The 26,124-nt window shown below is 42.6% G+C and overlaps 1 protein-coding gene across 4 annotated transcripts in view; it reads left to right on the top strand.

Moving 5' to 3' along the window:
- Window positions 1-26,124, top strand: part of LOC122798334 (protein spire homolog 1-like) — an 893,363-nt gene that overhangs the window by 51,613 nt on the left and 815,626 nt on the right. For all 4 annotated transcript variants that reach the window (XM_044067180.1, XM_044067179.1, XM_044067177.1 and 1 more), the window contains exon 2: window positions 9,905-9,991. In XM_044067180.1, coding sequence (XP_043923115.1) covers window positions 9,905-9,991 — 87 coding nt within the window. The remainder of the gene's footprint in view (window positions 1-9,904; window positions 9,992-26,124) is intronic.

Here is a 26,124-nt window from a genome sequence, read left to right as displayed (position 1 = left end):
ACAAGGTATTGACCCTACTCAGTCTGCTATGAAATAAGTCTGCCCTCCATTGAAGCTAGAAGGCAGTAACAATTAACATGCTGCTCCCTTGCTTTGACTGTAACCTCCCCATTGTCTCATATCAGTCTCCACAAAATACTTCCTGTTTGCAAGCAGATGAAAACAAGATACTCCCTATTCGTACACCTAAGCATCAGTGGTAAATGTCACGTGTGGCCCTTCAGAGAGTGAATTGGCTTCTGGTATCTCTTATGGACATCTTTTAAATTCTTTAACATTGAAGTTTCTGCACTCCACTAAATAATAAACTTAACAATAAAGACCAGTTTTACATAGTACATAAAAAAGAAGGTATCTGCCCGATGGAGCCTTCATTACCTGCCAGTGAGAAAGCTTTTTTGAAACTAGTCCTTGCGTATTAGAACAGCATATCTTAAGCAAAAAGGAAAGCTGATTAACTTAAATCATTCAGAAAGCTACTCAAGGATCAGCTCATCAAAGATAGTACAGCTGCTTAAGAGACATTGGCTAGACTGTAAAACAGATGAATATGCGGTATATAGACTATAATAGAAATACAATTAAACATTGTCATTGTTTCTATTGACAGTGGGGTCACCTCAGAAATATTTTAACTGCACCTGCCCTTAATATTATTATCATCATCATCATCATATTTGTGTGAACTGTTTGATCTGATATTGTCAATTTTCATTTTATCCTCGACGTATGGGTTCGGTTCCAAGCCTCTGAACTGACATTGCCATTACTACAGCTCGCGAAAGCCAAAAACTCTCAAGCTTAACCCTTACCCACAATGCTCCTCGCCTAGTTACCGCAAATCTCATTTGCCACTTTTCATGACAGATGCGTTCGCCATTGCTCTCAAGCTAAGTGTAACTTTTTTGATCTATTTCAAATTTTGAAAGCATTTTTACTTCTTTTCTTCTTTACCTATTAGTCGTTAACCCACCCAGTTCTTTCTAACACTTTTAGGTTTATCCTCTCCTTCTCTTCCTGTACACCTTGGTGTATTCTGAACTATCATCACTGATGGTGTTCTTTCTACCGTACACCTCTGTGTATTCTTAGCTATCATTGTTGAGAGTTTTTCTTCCTACTGCTTCTCTTTCTATTTAAAAAAAAAATATTTCTGAAGCTTTTCGGTGTGTGGTGTGTGTGTGTGTGTGGTTTGTTGCCAATTATTTGCAAACTTTAAAAATGTTTCATTATGGCTGATAAACCTAAAGTTTATGGATTCAAAAGGTGCCAAAAATATAGGCACAAAATTCCTATGTTAGACACTGATTTGCTCTGTGTTTATTGCCTAGGGCCCAGTTCACCTTCAAGAAGACTGCTCTGTATGTCACAGTTTGTCACAGGGCAGTAGTGGAAAGACTTAAACTGATTTTGAAGGATATGCTTCAGTCAGGTTTCAGTGAGGCATTATCCAGTGCTGATAAAGCCAAGAGTAAGACCGATGTGTCTTCTCCTACTTCCAAAGTTTTGGAGAAACCAAAAAAAGAGAAGCATATCAATGCCTTCCACTCCATCGGCACCATCCTCCAAAAGGGCCAAGTCCTCGGTTCCTTTAGAACCCTTGGAACTGACCAACTCTTCTACTAAAACTTCTGTCCTAAAGGGACCTATGGAACTGAGTTTATTGGAGGAAGACAGTCTTCGGCACCTAGCATTTTGGTGCAGGAACATCTGGATTTTTCAACACCAAAACCTTCAGAGCAGATATCTCTTCCATTATCAACTATTTCAACACCAAGTAAGCAAAGTGACAAGTCATCCATTGTAGATCTTCTGAGGACATCATATTCACCTTCTGTTGACACCTTTACAGGAAAGCTGCCTTCGCCTTTTCTGGAAAGGCCAAAATCACCCTCCACCCATTCTGTCCATTCTTCCAAGAGCTTAACTGAAGATGATGTGGAGAGGCTAGTTAATAAGATACTCTGCATGAGATGGCTGTCAGGTACCTCTTCAGCCCCAGCCTCCTTTGGTATAGGAGCTGATCCTTCCCTTACCCCTCTGGGTTTTCCTCCTCTGACTTCAAGTGAAACATTAGAGTTCTTAGCTCTGAGCTGTCTGGTGCTGACTGCATCAGTTGCAGAGATGTCTGTATCTTTGTAACCATTTTTATTTTGCTCAGAGGTCTTCACTCCTTTCGGATTCAGAAGCCTCACGAGGCCACGTCTATCCTGCTAGCTCTGGGGGGAGTGAGTCAACACTATTTTTTTGGAGAGGTCTCTGCATCTTGGAGCTTTGGCATGGATCAGCTCAGCTCCAGTGTTGGTCTTGGAAACTGTCTCCTTGGTGTGGGGAGTGACCACAGTTCCGAGGCAGTCTTTTTTGGTTGCAGGCTCTCTTCCCTCTTCAGGAGGGAGGGTCCAGCTTTCGAGGCCATGGAGAGAGTCTTGACTGCCACAGACAGTCTTCTCCTTCCACTTTGGAGCCAGTGTCCCTTTCCTCCTCACTCCGATATTCAACCTGCACTCCCACTGGGTCAGAGAGTGGCAAGGCTGCAGGAGTCTCAGATAACAGTTTTCATCCTCTTCTGATACCTCCCCAGATCACCACACTAAGGAAGAAAAAGTGCAAGAGGAAGCACTTTGATTCCCCAGAAGAATTGATGACTGAAGACACAGACTTCAATGAAGGTGAGGGATCCCCAAAGTCACCCCCTGATGTTGTCTCCTTTGGAGACTTCCTGGAAATATTGAAACAGAGTGCTGGCTAGAAATCCAAAAATCCTTCTTCCGAGGAGTCAGTGTACCTGCAAGCCTTTGGCACTTGACCCTATAACTCTTGGGTGACTCTTCCCACTGACAAGCTCGCTCATTTGATATCTCAGCAGGTGTGAAAGGTCCCTAATAATAATAAACCCATCCTCAGGAGGCCTGATAAAATTCTGTCTGCCTTGAAGACAAACAGCTCTGGGCCAAATTATTAGCAGTTGATGCCATGATTGTAGTGACAGCCACAAAGTAGGAACTGGCTGAAGAAAGTTTCTCTAGCCATCGACCCAACAGAGTGTCTCAGTGGTGATGGATAGGTTTGGGAAGTGGGTCTATGCATCATCGACCTATGCCTTGTGGTCCTTGAATTTCCTGGCACACTTCAGCAGACTTCAGAGGGTTCTGGTCAAGGAGTTACCGGGTTCCCTTCGAGGAACAGTTTCTGAGAATGTCCAAGAAAAGGTGGCTTTCCTGTCGGCTGCCTGGAGTATGTATCCAATTCGTTCATGAGGCTCATCGCTTATGCAGCCAAAGGGACTACCAGAGCAGAGGGTACAGACGTTCCCATTAGGAGACATACCTGGATGCACCTGTGTGACTTTCTGGAGCCATTTAAGTCTTCATTCTTCAATGCACGCTTTGACTAGTATCCCTGTTTAGTCCAAAAGTTAGAGAAACTTTATCCAGGTGCAAGAAAGATCCTTTCTGCTGTGCGCATACATTTTTACACTCCTCAAAGACCATTCTCTAGAAATAAGAGAAGCAGTGGAAAAATGTGGTTCAAAATGTCCCACGGTCCTTTTCAGGACACACGTGGAGGTAGTTCCCGCAGGGACAGAGAGGAGGACTTTATGCCACCTGCATGGCAGAGGTGGCCTGCAAAATCAGGGTTTCAGGGATTCTTTCTCTGGTAAATCCTACCAGTGTTCCTGAAAGAAGGCCCAGTTGTCTTCCTCTGGAGGCAGCCGCAGATGCTTATCCCTGCACTGAAATGCCTGGCTACAAATAATGTCAGATGCTTGGGTGCAGAGGATTATATCCAAGAGGCTATACAATTCACTTTTCCCTTTGTCTTCTCATATGCAAGAAAATCCCTGACATTTTACCCAGTCAGAGGGAACAAGCAGTTCTAGATATCCCAGAACTTCTAGAAAGAGTCTTCAAGGAGTCCCACCAGACCAGAGAGAGAGAGCCCGGAATTTACTCAGGATTCTTTTTAGTGCCAAAAAAGATGGGACTGGAGACTGAGTTTGGATCCAAGTGCGCTGATTAAATCAGTTAGTCAAACTAAATTCCGGATGGTCATGGTACAATCCATTCTTCCATTTTTTGAAAAAGATGATTGGATGTGCACAGTAGATCTCCAGGGTGCATATTACTGTATAAAGATGGACAAATGATCCAGAATGATTCCTCCACTTCTGGCTGGAAGCCAGTCACTTTCAATTAGTTCTGCCCTTTGGTCTCACCACAGCCCCCAGGGTGTTCACCAAGTGTATGGCAGTAGGAGTAGCACACTTGAGACTGCAGGGATTTTGAGTGTTTCCGTGTCTAGATTGGCTCATTACCGCTCTGAACAGGCATCATTTGATAGAAGCAAGAGACCATGTACTTCACGTTTGCTCTTATCTAGGAATAACGTTTTTTTTTTTTACGAAAAATCAAAATTGACCCCAACTCAGAATTTAGAGTTCATAGGAGCTCTTCTAAATACTCAAATTTCCATAGCTTTTCTTTCCCCTGTGAGGTTACAGAAAATCGGAGTTCAGGTACAGAAGCTAACCAGCAACAGAAAAGTAACTACCTGTCTAGTCCTTCAAGCACTGGGCTCCATGGCTGCAGCTGTAACTAGTTCCCTTAGCAGGATACCATATGAGGGTACTACAGTGGTTGCTAGCATTTCAATTGTCAGTGTTAACACCAACTCATGTTGGACCTGATTTTGATCATCAATCTTTGCAGAAAAGATTTAGCTTGGTGGATGCATTCTGAAAACATTCTTCTAAGCTGTCCTTTTGTCCCATCACAATCCCAAGCCATAGTGACCTCAGACATCTCCTAGATGGGGGGGGGGGGCATTATCTGGGCAAGACTGTCCAAGGCACTTGGTTCCCCCCACAGAAGTCAACTTGCATGTCAATGTACTGGAGCTGAGGGTAGTGCTTTTAGCTTTGCAAGAATTTCAGATTGCTCTTCCTTCAGGAGCAATTGCGATTCAAATGGACAATATGTATGTGGTTTGGTACATCAGCAAACAGGGAGGAACCAAATCCTGTCCCCTTTATTGAGAAGCTATCAGAGTGTGGCAGTGGATGATATCTTCCAACCACTTTCTGATAGCAATGTACATTTCAGGGGGGGGGTTCCAGTGTGATATCTGACAAACTAAACAGGTGTATTCTGCTGCCTTGCAAGTGGTCTTTCAATCCAAAAGTGACAGGATTTTTCATCAATGGGGCCAGCCTTGCTGCAACCTGTTTGCCTCTCCCCTAAACAACAACTGCAACAACTACTTTGCCCTGATCCCCCTTCCAGGGGAGTCACCGAGAGAGGCTCTTCCCCGCATTTGTCCCTCTGGATTGCTGTATGTATTTCCTCCAATTCCTGTAATCCCGAAATCCCTACAGAAAGCAATCCGGTTGAAGAGCAGAGTATTCCTCATTGCACCTTATTGGCCTCAACAAATATGGTTCCCCTTTCTTTGGCCTTATCTGATTCAACAGCCTTGGATTCCGGACCCAGCTCCAGACCTTCTATCTGGAAGTCAAAATAACATTCCGGTGTACTGCTGAACCAAATGAATAAAACAGAACATTATGATTGTCTGTGTCTTGAGATGAATGCCTCTCTGTGTAGTAGCAAATTTACCAACGCGAACCCATTCAAGAACGTAGAACCATGAACATAAATCCAGCGAGTACCACAAAATAAGCTGAAATTTTTATTCAACAAATGCGTGTTACATCCAAAAGTTGTGTTACATCCAAAAGTTAAGCGCTTTCACTTGCTGACTGCAAGCTTCATCAGAACAAGCAACAATGTACTTCCCAACTTTTAAATAAACATTTTGGCGCCATCAAGTCAACACTTCTTATTCTTTTAAAGTTGTATGGCACCAACAAGTAAACACTAAATGTGCAAACAGATTAACTTGACATAACATACTACAAACTTGTGTGTGTATATATATATATATATATATATATATATATATATATATATATATATATATATATATATATATATATATAAAACAGTAAAATGAAATTAAAATAAAATGAAATACAATAATTAATGCTTAATTAATATGCAGTAGTCGGAACACATTTTCTCTCATCTCCCACTCATGCTATGCTGTATTATCCTAAACGTGTCAGGCGCTGCCTGATAATCTAAAAATCTCATAAAAATTATCAAATAAAATAAAAATTATACCATACCCTACGTTGAACTGTCCTAATATTACTAGTGGGAATACAATCCCACTATATAATGTAAAATAAAACGTAAAATGTTACTGCACATGAAATATTGTCAAACATTCACGGAACTGTATTCCAAAATGTCAATATAATGTATTACAAGTTCAATCCATGGCTAGCAAGGGTTTAATCGAAATAACACCGTTAAGACCTGGTGGACTAGAGGAGTCCAAGAATATCTGCCACCAATATTCCTTATATCAAGAGGGATTAATCCATCCGAGCATTGTGAATCCGAGCATTGTGAACCTCAAGCTGACAGCTTGGTTTCTCCAGTTCTGTTAATAGCCAGGCATCACTCTCTCTCTCTCTCTCCTCCCCGGTACATTGTGTACTACTGGGTTGTCATAAGCCAGCTGCCTGTAAACTCTATGCTAGTAAATGGAGGAGGCTTACCTTTTGGGCTCTTGATAACAATATTGACCCCCCTTTTCTGCACCCATCAATAAAGTCCCAGAATTTTTAGCTTCACATTTTAAAGCGGGTGCTTCCCAGTCTACTATAAAAATTCAATTAGCTGCTATTTCTAATTTCCATAATGGTTTTAAAGAATCCTCTTTGGCTTTTCATAAGCTTTGCAAGGCCTCCTTAAAAGGAATATTTTTGGTAAAACCCCCTTACAGAGATCCTACTTCACCTTGGAATCTCAACTTAGTGCTACAAGCCATTGTTCAACCTCCATTTAGACCACCAGCTGAATGTGATCTGAAATTTTTATCCTGCAAAACTATATTTTTTAGTGGCGATAACTTTTGCCTGAAGAATTTCAGAAATACAAGCCTGATCGTTTAGACCTCCTTACCTGATTTTCCATAAAGATAGAGTTTGCCTAAGGTGGTGTCAGAGATGAAAATATCAAGACTATTAATTTATGAGTATTGTTTTCCCAATTTTACTAACAAAGATGAATAATGCTTACATTTATTAGACGTTCACAGACTATTACATTTCTATCTATGCAGAACTAGGAATTTAAGAACATCCGACCAACTATTTGTTTCATTTTCATCTACTTGGCCAACCAATGAGCAAAGTGGTACTAACCAAATGGCTTGAAGAATGTATTTTCTTTATCTATAGTAAAAAGAAAGTTAGATTGCCTAGGCCTTTAAAGGTACATTCTACAAGAGCTGTAGCTACTGCAGCAATTTTTCAATCTCGAACTTCTATGGATGATATCTGTGCAACAGTAACTTGGGCCTCTCCTCACACCTTTACTACTCATTACAAATTGGATCTGGACTCCAGGGGAAGAGCATCATTTGGTTCAGTGGTGCTCAGGAATATCCTTCCTTGAGTCCACCCAAGGTCAAAGGTAGCTGGGGACACTGTCCCATACGTCCAGGATAAAATGAAAATTGACAACATCAGATAAAGAAGTTATGTACTCCCCATAATGTTCCATCTGTGTTGCCCATTTTCATTTATCCTTGATACCCTCCCACCTTTCCCCTGCCCTTGAAGTTTTTGGTGGAATGGATAATGGATACAAATCACTTATTGTTATTGTTGTATGGTCCCCAGATATGGTCTCTATGAAGGCTTTTTTTTCCCCATTCTGTCTTTCAGCAAACTTGATCTGAGGTAATTAGGAGAGGAGCATGTGGGTAAAGGGCTCAAGTGTTTTTGGCTTTTGCAAGCTGTAGTAATAGTGGAGTTGGTTCTGAGGCTCTGAACCAAACTCATATGCTGAGGATAAATGAAAATGGACAACACAGATGGAACGTTATGGTGAGTACATAGCTTCTTTTTATCGTTAATTCAAGTATTTGTAAAATTGCTGCTATGAGTGCTAATTTGGCCTAGGTCATGACTGAAAAAGATATTTGTAACAGTTCAGTTACCTAGTTAACAAATATGCCAGTGCTGTTTTGTGTGATGCACTGTTTTTTGCCTGTTCTCTTAAATTACCACATTTACTGTTGATGCTTTCTTCTTGTCTTTTTATTGGTCAGTACCATTTCCAGTCAAGTCTAAAAAAAAAGTCATCTATGATCAGTATTAGTGAATATAAGTAATCAGTGACATAGTTTTGTCTTCCTTGCTAGCAGTCAAGATAGTGTTGTATTTTTACAGCTGTTAATACTTTGCACAGCTGTTAATATTTTTCACTGACAAAGGAGTAAGGTGACTTCTACATGATGGCCCCCTCCTGGACAACCCTTGCCAAATGATGCGGAACAAATGGGGCCAATTGGCCAGGAGAGAGCTGATTATTGACACACAGCAGGGGTAAAAAGTAGAGGAAAAAAGTTTATATGTTAGGATATTCACCAGAAACACTGCATGAAATTTGACAGGCAGCCATTTAGTATTATGAATGGTTAAGCAGTGGTGTTCTCTGTGGTATGATAAGTGAGTAACCCTTAGAATTTTGTTCTCTGCTTTGGATCAATAAGCAGGGGTGTAAATTCAAGCCTTGGCAGCAGTAGCATATTAATAGTAATCAATTTTCTAGCTTTTGTGTTTTAATAGATGTGAACCTTTGTGCAAATCATTTAGCTGAGAAAGAGTTTTATCTATCTGTGCTTCTGTGTATTTATTAAAGGTTATGGTTTGATCTAATTGGATGCAAATATATTTTTGGGTTGTAGTGATGGGGATGGGCATACAGACTGGATCAACTATTACTACTGGCGAGATTCAAGATATTCTTCGAGTATTAAACATTGTGCTAGATTTTTGAGATTTCTTAGAAATTAAGCAAAAGAAAGCACAAAAAGCAGTGCTCTCCATGAATGATGGTCACTGGAGATCAACTCTCATTCTGTCAGACTTGGGCAAATAAGGAGAGCCACTGAAAACTTTCCTTCTGATGTGGGATGTTAACTGCCCAGAAAAGGGGGAGAAGGGCACCTGGAATGGGGCAGATAGTCAGAGGTTTTTTTTTATTTACTACTTCACTGACTAGTTCAGATGTGGGCTGTGATAACAGACAGCTGGTATGACTGGGAATGATAGCATGGCCGTCATCTAGCTTACCTCAAAAAATGAAATCAGCATGCACTGCTTATCCTGGTGTCGGGAGAAAAAAAAAATGTATTCTTCTGGTTAGTTACAGTAACAGTTTCTGAGTCACAGATTTTGCCAGGCTGTACAATTGTGCAAGTACTTAATATAATAACAGATACTTCTGTAGATCCTTGTCACGGTACTGATTCCCTGCCAGCACTCTTTCTTACTTTTCTTGGGCATCTTGATGTACCATAGCTCTTTGTAGTTTCCTATTTCCTCTTTGTTTCTCAGGGCCTTAGGCCTGCTTAAATCTGGCTAGACTTGGGGGGGAACCTTTTTTCCTGCCTGGTCCAGAAAATGTTCTCTGGTGTCCCCTGCTTGACTAGAATTCGTAGGACCTTTTTTGAGATTAGGTAGGATAGACACCCTACTGTCTTCCAGAGAAAGAAAATGCTGCAACAGTTGCCATGGGCAGACATCATCAGCTTTATAGCTGGAGTATTCTGATTTCCCTAGAGTTTGGGTATCTGCTTGCCCAGTAGAGGGAGAGTGCTGAGCTCTGGAAGTCAAACCGGATGTCCAGCCATAATGCAACAAGTCCCACTAATAAGGATTACTACAACAATGAATTACTTGAACATCTGTTAAGATACTGTAAGAAATGATTGTATGTTTTTTTTAAAACCATTGTTATATTATTCTGTTTCCATTTTCTTAAAGGTTGATGGGGATATACCTCCCAGGTTGAAAAAGAGTGCCCATGAAGTAATTCTGGATTTTATCCGATCTCGACCACCCTTGAATCCGGTATGTTTACTGGCTTTTGTACATGTATTTTGCAGCACAGAAAAACATTTTATCTCCAGATTTCATTTGTTTCAACCTGGTCTCACAAGTAAGTGTTCTGTGTGCGTGAGGAATACACTATTTTACAGTGGTTGTTTGCAAAACAGACCAAATTGTGGACTACAGATTTTTTAATGTGGTATTGGAATTTCAGCTTTAATTATAAATATCTGAGAAAGTGGATGGTATGTTTAGATAGGAGGTGAATTTCATTTAACAGCTGACATTCTGGTTTTAGTAGCCTGTTTCATATTTAATGAATTCTGCTAAATGTTGTCCTTCTTGATCCCTCAATAACAAAAACAGTAATACATCATTATTTTACTTTAGATGTAGTCTGTGCAGGGTCTAAGCTTAATGTTAAGTGACTTTGCACTACCACAACATCATGTAATGTCTTGATTATTCATTTAAACGTATGTGCATTACTAGAATGTTACGTGTGTGTTCAGTATGCATATATGTGTGACATACAAGTAAAATAAGAGTAAGCCCTATTAGCCAGTAATTAGAAAGTGATTTTATTTATCTACTCCTGCTTTATTTCTGGACTTTGAAGTATAATATAAGGCTGATGCACTTTTATCATTTCGCAATGGCAGAAATGCATTGAATTTGTATGTAGCATTGAATTTTAAGACACTGTTGTCTGTAAAAGAACTCTTAATTTAGAAAGTAAAGCAACATGAATTTGTTGAAACAATGAATAGTTTGTATGCCTGATAACATGAAGAATATGCAAACTGAAGTCCAACCGTTAGGATGGTTAGAGTTGTAAAGGTACTCATATTTTAATTTCAGAGGCTTTTCTCAGTGGATTGACACTGGTGTACTATTTCCAGGTTTCCTGTTAGTAACTAGCTCTCCAGTACAGGGACTGGCTTGGAGGCTCATTCCAGTGAGGCAAAACAGGATGTGGAAAGGTGTAGAATAATTAAAGAATAATGTCAGGCTTAAGCCAAGCCTGCATTGTTGTCCAGCCATCAGTACTATTCTGCCAGCTTTCGTTCATCGTAATTACCCCTTCAACCAAGAGAACAATGCCTTTGTTATCTTTGCATGATCAGACTACAAACAAAAAGATGATATGTTATCCCTATCTCGCCTTCCTTCTTGCTGGTTGGGTTCGGAGCCGATCCTCTGCTCCGACTCGCCCGCATTCTAAAGCTCGAGAGCTTCCACTGGCTCAAGGCTAGACCCTATCCCAACATGCCTAGTGAGAGTTACCCAGATGTCGTTTGCCGCTTGAAGCTTCGGTATTGCTGACGACTGGCTCAGGTTAAGTTAGATTGTTTTTTCTACTTGTTTATTGTAAAATACTGTTATTTGGTAGCATAGTTTTTTTCTGTAGGTCAGTAGAATCTGGTGTTTGTCTATTCCTCTGTCTACCACCTTTTTAGTTGCTGTTTATTGTTGAGGCCGTTGCTTCTTTATCTCTCAGGCCTAGCCTTTCTCTTTCTAACTTGCCAATCCATTTAAGTTAGAGGATTCGTCCTACACTTTCAGCCTGTTTTAGTTAGAGGGCTTTACCTTATTTCCCTTCTCTACTGTTGGTCTAAGGAGCTAGCCATTTAAGTTAGAGGCATCTCCTCGGTTGGAGGAGTTCTCGTTTGGCTTAAAGACTCTCCTCCTTCGCTACTTTCCCTTTCCAAAAAAAAAAGTTTTTCTGTCTGTTTTTTGAGCGAGTGTTTCTTTCCATTCTGTTATCCCTATTATAGTATCTTGTTGTATTTTGTGGTAAATATGTCTAAGGAAGCTTCGAAAGAATCCAAGCCTTCTGGATTCAAGAAGTGTAATTCCTGGACCCAAAAGATGTCTCTAACCAATGGACAATACTAGCTGGGTATACTGTTTGGGAGCTGTTCACCTGCAGGACTCTTGTTCCATTTGTCATGGTTTTAGCTCTAGAGTCCTGCAGGAGCACAAGAACAAGCTAATATTGAGAAGGGTTATTGAAAGGGCCTTTTGAGGCATCAAAGGAAGGAAATCAGGCAGGAAATGTGACAAACCCTCCAAATTGGCAACTTCATCGGCTCCGGCCTCGGAACCATCGAAGGGCAAAGACAAACCAGCAAGTTGATCAGATCCAATAGCGGTCGGGTCTGGCAAGGCTTTATCTCCTTTGGTTCCATCAGTATCTTTGGAACCGTCTAGGAGCCATAAAAAATCCAGGTCTCCCTGCTTGGAACCGTTGCATTCCGTACCACAGTCCCCACTTCTCCAGTCTGTGGCGGGCAGTCACTGATTGTCCACCCATTCCTCTCGATCATCCAGGAGCCTTTCGGATGACTATGTGGTGAGGGTGGTGAAGAGGCTACTCAGGACACAGGCCTTAGCTAAAATTTTATCTTTGCCCAGCCATATGGAAGTGGGGCTGACTGTCCAACCTACTTTGTCGTCAATTCATCCTTTGACTCACCTGAGTTCGGAGCTGGAGTGCATGGAGGTCATTGTGGTGGAACCATCAGATCTGAAAACCCTGGGTCTCTCGGGTCTGACATCAACTTCCGATCCCATCGATACCACCTTCTCTCGAGGGATCTGGGGGCCAACACTCCCTCTTTGGCTCTGGGGGGGAGCGAGATCGGACCCTACTCTCCCACTCGGAGCTTCGGCGCAGGTGAGTTCGACACTTACATCAGCCTCGGAGCCATCACCCTCGGTTCGTAGGAGATTTCCTGGCTCTTCAGAGCCGGAGACTCTATCGAGCTGGGATCATGATGCCTTTGAGGTGATGAGTGTGCTGTCCTCTCAGACCGCTACACCCTCTGCTTCAGTTGCTCCTTCCCCTTCTGGGCCGGTGTCCACTCCGAACCACCCCTATTCCCAGGTGTAGGGAACCAATGGCCCAGGATGCACCCCCCCTTCCGAAACCTCTCCAGAGCACCCCTCGGAAGAGGACTTGTAAGAGGAAGCATTTGGACTCCCCTGAGTCCTTGACATTGGATAAGGACTTGGAAGACTCAGAAGGGTCCCCACAGTCCCCCTCTGAGGATGTCTCATTTTCAGACATCCTGGAAATCTTCAAGCAGAGGAGTGGCTGAAAATCTCTTTTCCCCCTTCTCAAGACTAGTCCGTGTACCTGGACACATGTGGTTCCCGACCCTCCACCTCTTGGGTGTCTCCGCCCTTCTACCTGCTGCTAGGTGTAGTAAGTCAAAAGGTGTGGAGCTCCCCAAAATCTATAGAACCAGTTCCATGGAAGCCCAATAAGTTTCACTGCACCAGAAGACAAACCTTTCCTGACTAAGGGCATACCAGTTGATGCTATGGTGGTTGCGGCAGCCACAAAGAAGGAACTTGCAGAAACTTCTTCCGTCCATCCGCTGAACAAGGAGTCCCATCCGATGGACTGATATGGGAAGCGTATCTTTTTTTCACCGGCCTTTACACTTAGGTCACTGAATTATTTGTCCCATTTTACTCATCTCCAGAGGGATCTCCTGAAAGAGCTAAGAGATACCCTACAGGATCCTACAGATGCGGGAGCTGCAGACAGAGCTGCTTCTCAGCTTGCGACCTTATCTTCTGTAGTTAACTCCTCCATGCGGCTTATCTCCTACCCGGCCAATGGAGCAAGCAAGGCAGCAAGCACAGCAGTCGCCTTACGGAGACATTCCTGGATGCGCCTTTGTCAATTCGTGGAGCCCTTAAAGTCTTCCTTTACCATTGCCCCATTTGATGGCTCGTCATTGTTCGGGCCCAAGGTAAAAGACTCTCACCAGGTGCGAGCAAGATGGCAAAACTCTCTGCCATGGGAGTACGTTTCTCTACGCCTTCTAGACCATATCCCAAAGGTCAAAAAGGCAGGAAAATGTAGTTCTGGAAATCCCAGGGAGCTTCGCCTGATGCACGTGGTGACTTTTCCCCCAGGGGCAGAGGGGGGAACAGTAATGAGAGATGCTGCCCTCACGGCAGAGGGGGTCTGCAAAGTCGGGGCAACAGAGATAGATTCTCTGGTAGGCCCTTCCAGCGCTCCAGAAAGTAGGCCCGCCTGTCCATCTCTGGAGGCAGTCAGGGGCAGACTGTCACTGTACCTAGAAGCCTGGCAAAGTATCACAAAAGACACATGGGTACAGTCAGTAATATCCAGGGGATGCAGTATTCCTTTCTCCATGCCAACTCTTCCCAGAAAACAAAAATCCATCGCAGATGTGCCACCCATTGTAAGGGAACAAACAACCCTAGAAGTTCAAAGGTTGCTAGAAAAATGAGCCATCCAAGAAGTTCCTGCAGACCAAATCGGATCCGGAACTTGCTCAAGGTTCTTTTTAGTTCCTAAGAAAACAGGGGACTGGAGGCCCATTTTGGATCTCAGCAGACTCAACAAGTCTGTCAAGAAGACAAAGTTCCGGATTGTGACACTGCAGTCTATACTTCCTTTTTGGAAAAGGACAATTGGATGTGCTCCATCGATCACCAGGATGCATACTACCATATCAAGATGGACAGGCATTCCAGGAGATATCTACACTTCCGGCTGGGAGCCAGTCACGACCAGTTAAGAGCTCTGCCCTTTGGACTCACCACAGACCCAAAGGTGTTCACCAAATGCATGGCAGTAGTCACGGCTCATCTGAGGCGTCTAGGATTCTGGGTGTTTCCATATTTAGACAACTGGCTCCTTACCTCCACCACCAAGAATCAACTAACTGAGGCAAGGGACGCCACAATTTGCTTCTGCTCACAGCTAGGCATCACTATAAACTATGAAAAGTCTGGCTTATTGCCCTGTCGATATATTAAATTTATAGGGGCAGATTTAGATACAAAAGACATGATAGCAAAATTACCTCAGGAGAGGGTGTCTACCATTATACATCAGGTTTCAATCTTAATAGAGAGAAAAAAGATTCAGGCAAGATTTGTTCTCAAAGTCCTGGGCTCAATGGCGGCAGCAATAATGCTAGTTCCCTTGGCGCGCTTCCACATGAGGGTATTACAGTGGCTATTTGCTCAATGGTCCATGCAAGATCTTCCCATGTCGCACGATATTCTCATCATGGAGACCTGCAAGAAGGACCTAAAATGGTGGCTTCAGTGTACGCAGGTGACAATAAGCAGACCGTTCATCCTCCCCCAACCAGTAGCCACAGTGACCAAGGATGCTTCCCAGATTGGGGGGGGGCATTATCTGGGACAGACTGTTCAAGGAACTTGGCAACAAAACGAGTACCACTTTCACATCAACGTCCCAGAGATGAGAGAGTGGTGCTTCTGGCGTTGCATGCAATACAGGGCGCTCTGCCTATGGGGACGATCCCAATTCAAACAGACAACATGTCAGTAGTGTGGTACATCAACAAGCAAGGCAGAACCAGATCCCCTACCCCTTGTGTTGAGAGGCTCTAAGAGTATGATAGTGGGCAATGTCTTCCCAACGCTTTCTGATTGCAACGCACATTCCGCGGAAATCCAACGTGATAGCAGACAAGCTAAGCAGGGCTATCCTGATGCCTCACGAGTGGTCCCTGAAGCAGGATATTGCAAATCAAATTTTTGTAAGTGGGGTCAGCTTTGCAGCGACCTTTTTGCCACCTCCATCAATACCAAATGCAGCAGCTATTTCTCCCTAGTCCCCCCACCGGGACAGTCACCCAGGGATGCATTTGTTCACGATTGGCCCCCAGGACTTCTTTATGCTTTTCCCCCATTCCCTCGAATACCCAAGGTTCTTCAGAAAGCAAAATCTGTGGGTTACAAACTAATACTCATTGCCCCTTCCTGGCCTCGTCAAATATGGTTCCCCTTTCTATGGCCCCATCTCCAGGAGAAGCCCTGGATCCTGGACCCAGTTCCAGATCTCCTGGAGCATCAGCCAGTTACGAGCCATCCTTCCATACACACCCTCAAGCTGACAGCTTGGTTCCTCCACTTCTCATCTTAGCCAGGCTTCCTGACATCTCCCCAGCAGTACAACATATTTTAATTTCCTCTCTCAAATCCTCAATGAGGAAACTTTATACTAGCAAATGGAAGCAGTTCACTTGTTGGGCAGCCAAAAACAGTATTGACACTTTTACTACACCTATTTCAAAGATCCTCGATTTTCTCTCTCAAACCTTTAACCAAGGAGCAGCAGCAGCAACTATCAGAGTTCAACTGGCTGCTATTCCCAAATTTCATGTGGGAGAAATGGGTTTGAACGTTATCTCTCACAGGTTATGCAAAGCTTTCCCCTTGGGATCTAAATTTAGTCCTAGCTGCCTTGATTCTTCCGTATTTCGAACCGGCTGATACTTATTCTCTGAAATTCTTTACTTGGAAAACTGTTTTCTTGACTGCCATTACCTCAGCTAGGAGAGGGTATCAGAATTGCAAGCTCTATCTATTCGTCCCCCTTACTTAATTTTTCTCAAAGATAGGGTTTCTTTCAGAACCAACCTCTCCTTCCTACCAAACATTTGCTCAGAGTTCAGTCTGAATCAGTCAATAGAACTACCTGTATTCTTCCCTAACCATGGCAACAAGGTAGACTATAAACTCCACCAACTGGATATTCATAGACAGTTATGTTTTTACTTGCACAGGATAAAAAAATTCAGAAAATCTGACAAATTGCATCCTTTGCAGAAAACAGAAAGAGAACTTCAGTCTCAAAATTAACTTTATCAAAATGGCTTTAAGATAGCATCACTTTTCATTTATAATTTACAGAACAAGTAGCTGCCAAGAAAAATTCGAGGACACTCAACTAGGGCCTTGTCTACCTCTACTGCCTTTCAGGCGAGACTGCCTTTAGACTCGATTTGTGTGGCAGCTACATGGGTTAATCCCCGTACCTTCATCACTCATTACCAAATAGATGTGGCCTCCTGGAACAGGGCATACTTTGGTTCCACAGTCCTGAAGAGTCTATTCCATTGAGCCACTCAAGAAGAAGTTGCTGGGGACGCGGTCCCAACCAGCAAGCAGGAAGGTGAGATAGGGACAACATAACTTAAAGAAGTTATGTACTCACCATAACGTTCCATGTTTGTTGTCCTTGATCTCGCCTTCCTTCTTGCATCCCATCCTCCTTTCCCCCTCCTGGAAGATTGAGAGGAATTATCCATCATTTGGCTACATAGGCTGTGATTCCTCTCCTGCCTTATGAGTTGGATAGACTTGGAGTCCTTTTACTACTATCTTGGTGGTGTTTATGTGTGTGTGTGTATATATATAAATATATATATATATATATATATATATATACATACATACATACATACACATCTATAATTTATATACATGTCTATCTATATTTGCACATTATAGTCTAGTGTTATGGATCATCACAAATGAGATCTGGGCAACTCTCGCTAGGCATGTTGGAATAGGGTCTAGCCTAGAGCCAGTGGAAGCTCTCGAGCTTTAGAATGTGGCTGAGTTGGAGCCGAGGATCGGCTCCAAACCCAACCAGCAAGAAGGAAGGCGAGATCAAGGACAACAAACATGGAATGTTATGGTGAGTACATATCTTCTTTTGTCTTCTTTATGGATCATTGTTGTAGTATTACTGATGCATGGAAATTTGCTACAGGAAGATGTCCGCCCAACTTTCAGAACATTGTTGATTACTCACCACAGAGCCAGGATGCACATGCATCCTGGATAATGGGAACAGGACAGTCAGCCCATGCAGTGTTTGTTTGTTTCTTGCTTCAGGTGTATGCTGTATTTTTGCAAGTAGGTTTGTCACTCTGGGTTCACCCTAGAGCTCCAGTCCATAGAAAGCTTAAATATCATTGTGGAAGAAACACTTTCTTTTGCTAGGTTAGAAAACATTATTTCCTTTCCTATGGCTTTTGCAGTGATGCATGACAGATCCATATAAAGATTTGTATTCTTTGTATCTTTTAAGGTTAGAAGAGTCATATCATATAGCAGACTGGCCAGACTTATGAAGTTTTCACTATAGAGGCATACAGAAGTAGAGAAGTTTATGGGCATGACTGCTTGATGCAGAAAAAGCCGGAGGCTGTTATCAAGCATCAGAGGTGGAACAGCCATCTGCAAGTTTGGGGGATTCTTTGCCTTCAGAGAACCACCATAGAAGGAAATATCAGGAACATCATCACAAAGAACCACTTGATAGTGAGAGGTGGCCTAAAAGAAAGACATCAGGAATAAAAATCCACTTCCCTTGCATCTGAGCCTGAAGAACTCTGTAACTGGTGTGACATTTTCCCTGCCCCCAGACCCAGCACTTGTTTTGTCTGCTGGCCTTCTCCCAATCCATTTGGAAATAGGCATGTTAGAATCTGCCAGTTCATCCTTCTAAGCCTTGTACTGCAGTGGTATGCCAAACATGGAAGCCACTTCAACCAAAGTGTTCAACCCACTGTCACTAGTCTTGTGTTATGATTCCAGATGAACTGGTGGGATAGTTCATTTATATGCTTTATTATACAGAAACACATCAGGATGGATAGCAGCAACATAAAATGTAAACAAACTGATTAGCTGACAGACCATTACATACATACACAGACCATTACATGCATACATGCGTACATCTCAACAGCTATCTACAAAATGGCAGTCTGGCTTGCACGTGCTCAGTATTTATATAGATGTACAAACCCATGGAAAGCTTCTTAAAGGTATACATACATACTGATCTACATCTTTCCTCTTTGGTGAGTTGCCCACATTAAAATCATCTGAAAAAGACATGCAATTATACAGACACTGAGAAATAAATACAACATTCATGTCCAAGTTGCCTTGTATTGGGAACATGGTCTGGAAATGTGACTTGATCTAGTGATATAACAATTAGGATTGGGTTTAGCAACAGGGACAGTCACTGATAAACAATCAGTTTCAGGAGTTTTGGGAATCTTCTCAGGAAAAGGAATATTTGCTGAAATTTTCTCTGGAACTGGAGCACTGGATAACTCACTCTGATATCTCAGGTATTTTTCACAGGCAAGGTGCTGCAATAACAGGCATGGACACCAGTACTAAATGTTTGATTCTGCCTAAATTCAACTCCTTGTGATTTCACAGTGTATGATCTCATCTCTTGGACATTCACTTTTCACTACTCAATCCATTCAAAACCTTTGGATGATTGCATTCTCACTCTCCCCCTCTCGTAATGGATTGAACGGTTTGCTGAACTTATCGTAATAGAACTTCTGGGGCAAACACCTTTTCATGAGTTGAGCTCTTGCTCCCTTGTTGTTCTTAGCACAGGGAACCAACAAACTGGCACTGATTGGTAGCATGGTTCTGGTTTGTGTCAACAAAAGCCTTTGTGTAGGTGAATCAAGATGTTTATCACGAGAAATATTTCTGAGATTCCTGAGATTCAGAAAAACATTGCTGTTGTCTCATTTCAACTTCTCTAATAATTGTTTTGTACTTTGAAGTGCATGTTCTGTCAAGCCATTTGACTGTGGGTACCCAGGGCTACTCTTAACATGAATAAAGTCCCACTCTTCAGCAAATTTCTTGATCTGCTTGCTTGTAAACTGTATACCATTATCAGAAATAACTTTGTGCAGACTACCATGGACTGCAAATACCCCTTCAGCTTAGTAATGACAGTACTGGACTCTAGATTAGGAAGTAGGTCAATCTCGAACCAATTTAAATAAGGGTCTACTAACAACAAGTAATTTTGATAATTCCATTCAAAAATGTCTATAGCTACTGTTGACCAGCTAAACCAGATTCCTGAACTACCTTGAAGTGGTTCTTTCTGTTGCTGTGGCTTAGTACTATTACATACAGAACAAGATGAAAGTACTCTCTCAATGTCCTTTGACATGGAAGGCCAAAATACTAGACCGGTCACCCTTCTTTTGGTAGAATCAGTTCCTGGATGGCCACAATGCAAAATGTTACCATGTAATGTACTCTTGTAAGGATTTTGGAACAATCACTTTTGGACCTTTCATGATGGTACCATTTTCAAACAAAATCTCATCTCTGTAAGGAAAATATGGTTGCATGTCTACTGGTAAACAAGATTGCTTTGATGGCCATCCTTGACAGAACTTGTTGAGCTTCTGAAGTATTGGATGTGAAGCATTGTGACTTCAAAGCTCATCAATATGTGTGGAAGAAAAATTTCTCACTTCCATGACTTCAAAATCAAGTTTCTCATTTTCTTGCTGTTCAGTGGTATTTCTAGGCAGTCTGGACAAAGTGTCAGCAAGATAAAGAAGTTTGCTTTTTGTGTAGACAAGATTGTAATTATACTTTTGAAATTTCAGCATCATGCGTTGCAGTCTGGCTGGAGCTGTATGCATAGGCTTTCTCAAAATAGTGACTAGAGATTGGTGATCTGTTTTGATTTGAATAGTAGGCTGACCATAAATATAACCATGGAACTTCGAACATGCAAACACAATTGCCAAGAGTTCTGTCTCTATCTGGGCATACTGCATCTTGGTTTGGGTTAGAGTTCTGGACACATAGGCTACTGGTCTACCCTCTTGAAGAATGACTGCACCAAGACCAAATTTGGAAGCATGACAAGAGTTATTGGTTTTGTGAACATCATAGTATCTGAGAGTTGGTGAACTGGCAGTTCTCTGTTTTAGGACATCAAATGCTCTTTGGTGGTGGTCTAACCAGGACCAAGATACATCTTTGATTGTCAACTCTCTGAGCAGTGCTGAAAGTTGGCTCAAGTCTGGAATGAACTTGCCTAGGTAATTAACCATGCCAAGAAAACATTGTAGGGCTTGAATGTTGTTTAGAGCTGGCATCTCAAGAATTGCTGTTTGCTTTGAAGGATCTGGTCATAAGCCTGAAATGATAAACAAATGACCAACATAAGTAACTTCTCGTAGCCTGAACTTGCACTTCTGAGGATTCAGCTTAAGATTCCCTGCATGTGCTATTTCCAAAACTTTCTTGAGGTTTCTGTCATGCTCTGCTTCACCATTACCTCCTACTAGAATATCATCTACTGCAGTAGTACGCGGGTAACCAGAAAAAAACTGTTCCATGGCATACTGGAAGACTTCACTGATAGAATTTATCCCAAATGGCATTGTCAAAAATCTGTACCTGCCAAAAGGAGTATTGAAAGTGGTTAGCAGTGAAGATTGTTGGTCAAGCAAAATTTGTCAAAATGAACTCTCTGCATCCAAAACAGAAAAAAAAACAGTGGCATTTGGCATAAGAGCAGTGACTTCTTTGACTGTGACATTGGATGATGAGATCTTTTTAGTGCTTTATTCAAATCTCTTGGATCAGTACATATTCTGATATCATATGTGCTTTTCTTTTGAACTATTACCATGGAAGATTGTCAACTGGACAAATAGCACTTTGCTGCACCATTTTATCTAGTTCAGCTTTGACTCTGTTCTGCATAGCTACTGGAACTTTCTGGGCTGGTCTGACAACTGGGCTGACTTCAGGGTCTAACTTCATGGAGTACACAACTGGGAGCTTGCCTAGTTTGTCTTTGAAAAGATCAGCATAGGTCGAAAAAATAGACTGGGGAAATTACAACAGTGGTCTTTCAAGCTTACATGCTGGACATCCTTATGTAGTCCCATTTTCAAACTGTTTCTGAGGCCTAATGACTGTACTTGTCTTTTGACTGCATAAAATTGCAAGTCCTAGCTGTTCCCAGCACAATAACATGAAAGCACTACTGAACCTTTGATGTGAATTTCTTCACCACAAGCAACAAGCTTTGCACACTTTGCCAAATGAAACTTTTCAACAGCACATATTCTAGCAAATGTTTCTGTTGACATAACATTGCACTTTGAACCTGTCAACTTTGAGCTGTATAGATCTTCCATTTATCTAAACAGTACAAAATAATTTATTCTTTGCCCACAAATCTACTCCACTGACTGCTTCATTAAGCACAGGCACACCATCAACATAAAAAGTAGGGTCACAGCTTTCTAATTGATCAGCTTGTCTCTTTGAATGTTCTCTTTTAATAAAAGAATGAGCATCTTTTGATTTACAAAATCTTTGGAAATGATTCCCCTTTTTACATCTGTGACATTGCTGACCAAAAGCAAAGCACTTTTCTCTTTTAGGCTCGTGATTACCCCCACAATTACAACAGTGACTATGAAGCTAGGCAAAGGCACATTATTTGATTTTGCTGAGTCACTCTTGTGCTTCACTGAGAATGTGCGTGCTCTGGAATTTGCTGGAAAGCTATGGGGTTTACCAGGGACAGTTACAGGGTTCACAGTTGCTGTCATGTGCTTGGGCCTGTTTCTTTTAACCACGTGTTGCATACTGTCAGCATTAGCATTAGAAGATACTGGAAGCATGCATTTCTCATTTGTAAGCATGTGTGTGCTTTTCCGTGAGCTCCTATAGCTGACAAATCTCAATGGCCTTATTCAAAGTTAAATCACTGTCACATAGCAACATGATGTTCATCGTGCATACAGCTGCAGTCATAACAGATGGGTTCTCCTGCCGTCAGGCGGGTCCTCGGTCGGCCGAATTCCAAAGTCTAGGTCCGGCGTCGGTTGTAGTCGCTTCTTCCCTGATGTCAGTGCGACAGGGGTATAAAGGAACCAGCCGACGCCATTTTCTTCAGTCTTTCTTGCCGCGCGGTGCCCGAAGCAGAAGCAGTTCGCAAGTGTCGGTCGGCCAGCTCCTGAAATTACGAAAATTTTGAAACCGAAGTCTTCTTGAAAGCTAAGTACCCCGTTGGGGAAACTTTTCTTGCCTCAGATCGATGTCAGACAAAGTTAATAATTGTATTTCATGTGGGAAGCAAGTACCGCATAAGGATTTCCATTCCCTCTGTATACCTTGTTTAGGCCCAGACCACGACGTCTCGGTCTGTCGCTTTTGTGCTACATTCAACAAACACACCATTAAGTGTCGGGTGGAGTTCGCCCAGCATTATTTTGAAAAAACATTTAACTATATTATGTCTTCTGATACTCCGACTCCAGTTTTGTCTAAAAAACGCAAAGATAAGGACCGACACGCGAGGTCCGCGGCCTCTACCGACACCACGCCAAAGCCGACTACACGTGGTCCGGTTCTCAGCGAGGCGCCTACGCAGCCCCTGACTACCGACGACACTTCATTGGCGGTGTCTCCTGTGCCCCGAGGTCGCAGGCTCCTTGGCCCACACCCTGACTACAGATACCGAAGCCACTCTTGGCGTTGTACCTCAAAATGTGGACAGGTCTACCTACACCCAAGGTGTCTTCAGACCTTCCTCTTCTTTTTCCATCAAGGCTTTCACCAAGTCTAAAGAAGCCATGCATTCTAAGAGACAAGCTACACAGGGCCCATCTCCAGGCCCCATGCCTAAAAAACAGATGCTTAAAATGGCTGAGGATTTAATTACCCTTATCAGGGGTTCTCAACCCCCACCGGACAAAAGGCCCAGAGTGGAGGAAGAATCCCCCTCCTCTGATCAGGGCTCCATTATTTCAGAGCACTCTGATGATCAGGAACATTCTTACTCCCCTTTTGAAGACTCTGATGCAGAGGAGTCCATTCCTTCTGTATCCCCCCCAGAGGATTACTCATTTGGGGAAACTTTGCATACCTTAAGGGAACACTTCCACTGGGAAGGCCAAGATTATTCAGATTCCAAGAAAAGGCTTAGGGAATTTCTCTTGCTACCTCAGCACAGGCCTCTGGCTATACCTCCTGTCTTGGACATCCTAGATGATGTTTACTCGGAGGCCTGCCTTAACCCGGATTCTCTGCCTCCAGCCCCAGTCAAGCCTGACAGGTACTACAGGGTTCCTGACTCACACCAATTTCTATACAAAAGCCGTGCTGCTGACCCAGAAACCATCTCACAGGGCCCAAAGGGAATTAAGGCCTCCACTGCTAAAAATCCATTGCCTTCCGAGAGAGATTCCAGATCCTTAGAAAGGTGGGGAAAAAAGGTATATACCTCGGCTACCTTAACCATGAGGGCCTTAAACTGTCAGTTCCATATGCTAAAATACCAACAGTTTTTGTTATCACAATTGAAAAGTAAAATGTCACAACCTGAACAACCAGACTTGAAGGAGTTGCAGGATTTGATGCATAGTGCAGAACAAGTGGGTAAGCATACCTTACAATGTGGTTTTGATGCTCTAGAGGCCTCATGTAGAGCTGCTGTTACAGGATCAGTCATACATAACCAATACGAAAGATGTGTGCAAGTCTGAAGTAGACCAAAACCAAAAAACAGGACTTGCACGAGTGCCCAAATGAAGGTCAAAAACCAAACTCCTTAGATAAGCACAAGCACTTTAATTCCTTAGCGCTGCAACACAAGAATGCTTTCGACATAGAATCCAAGTCTTCATCAGAGATGAACAAATCCCAGTAGACCTTACATCAATTTATACCATTCAACCTTCACACTCACAGAACATTTTCCAACAGCATACCTTGCTGTTGGAAAATGTTCTGTGAGTGTGAAGGTTGAATGGTATAAATTGATGTAAGGTCTACTGGGATTTGTTCATCTCTGATGAAGACTTGGATTCTATGTCGAAAACGTATTCTTTTGTGTTGCAGCGTTAAGGAATTAAAGTGCTTGTGCTTATCTAAGGAGTTTGGTTTTTGACCTTCATTTGGGCACTCGTGCAAGTCCTATCAGTCATACATAGACATGCCTGGCTCAAAGAACAAACCTTGCCTGATCATGTCAAAGCTAAATTACTAGATGCCCCTCTACAAAAGGATGTATTATTTGGTGCTAATGCTGAGGAGGTATTAAGGAAAATGGAGGAAAAAGCTAAATCAATGCAAACTGTGAAAGATTTTCTACAGGTACAACCCTCACGTTTCATTAGAAATTGGCCTTCCAAAAATTGGTCCTTTCCAGCCACGGACAGACCCCAAAGAGGTAGATACAGGCGCCCGAGAGTCAGAGGACAATCCCAAGGATCGTTTAGAGGCAGACAATGGCAAGCTCCTACACAAAGAGGTGGTGAGGATAACTCGCAATCATTCAGAAAGCAAGCCCAATGACTTTCCCCTTTGCATGCCAAGCAAGACTCAAATGGCAGCCCCCTTAGGAGGAAAACTGGCATTATTTTCAAAAAATTGGAATATTGTCACAAAAGACAAATGGATCCTGGACATTATAAACAGAGGCTACAGATTCTATTTTCACACCCTTCCAAAAATGAGAGGCATGCCAAACCTGCCACACAATCAAAGGGCATAGGCACAAAGGCAAATTACAGATCTCATAGACAAGAAAGCTATTCAAGAGGTACCTACGCACGAACAAGGTCAAGGTTTTTATTCCAGACTATTCCTGGTACCAAGGAAGGGAAAAGATTGGAGATCTATTGTGGACCTATCCATCCTGAACACATTTCTACTCGTACCAAAATTCAAGATGCTCACTCTACAGCAGCTTCTTCCCATGCTGGGCAAGGAGTCTTGGCTGGTAACATTGGACCTCAAGGAGGCATACCTGCATGTCCCAATCAGACAAAATTGCAGAAGATACCTCAGATTTCTTGCAGGTTCAACCCATTATCAGCTCTCTGCATTGCCCTTTGGCTTATCTACTGCGCCCAGAGTATTCACGAAATGCCTGGCATCAGTAATTGCCTACTGCAGACTTCAAGGGATACAAATATACCCCTATTTGGACGACTGCCTGATCCAAGCGGACAGCAAGCACATTCTTTTGAAACATCTGGCTTATGTAATAATGTTGTTGAACTCTCTGGGATACACAGTCAACAAAAAGAAATCAAGGTTAATACCCTCTCGGAAGATAATTTTCCTGGGTGCCAACTTGGACACAAACACCCAGATGGCCTACCTCACGCCAGAGAAGCAGGGGAAACTAACTCAATACTTCAGAACACTAGCAAATTGCACCAGGCTGACTGCAAGGAAAATCCTGCAGGCTATGGGATTCATGGCATCTTGCATCTTACTAATCCCATGTGCAAAGCTGCATATGAGGAAACTTCAATGGTACCTGAAAAACCTATGGTCTCAACACAGCCACAGTTTGGAAACAATAATACCACTAATTCCATGTCTGCAAAAGGAATTTGTGTGGTGGACTCAAGCATGCCAAACAAACACAGGTCTTCCATTCAGCAAGCCTCAAGCAAATCAAGTCATCACAACAGACGCCTCGGACTACGCCTGGGGGGCGCACATGACAG

Source organism: Protopterus annectens, chromosome 3.part1 (genome assembly GCF_019279795.1).
Source record: "Protopterus annectens isolate FY-2018-M chromosome 3.part1, PAN1.0, whole genome shotgun sequence".
In the NCBI taxonomy this organism is placed as follows: domain Eukaryota; kingdom Metazoa; phylum Chordata; order Ceratodontiformes; family Protopteridae; genus Protopterus; species Protopterus annectens.
The sequence above is the reverse complement of the archived record's forward strand: the minus strand, read 5'-3'. Positions and strand labels throughout refer to the sequence as shown.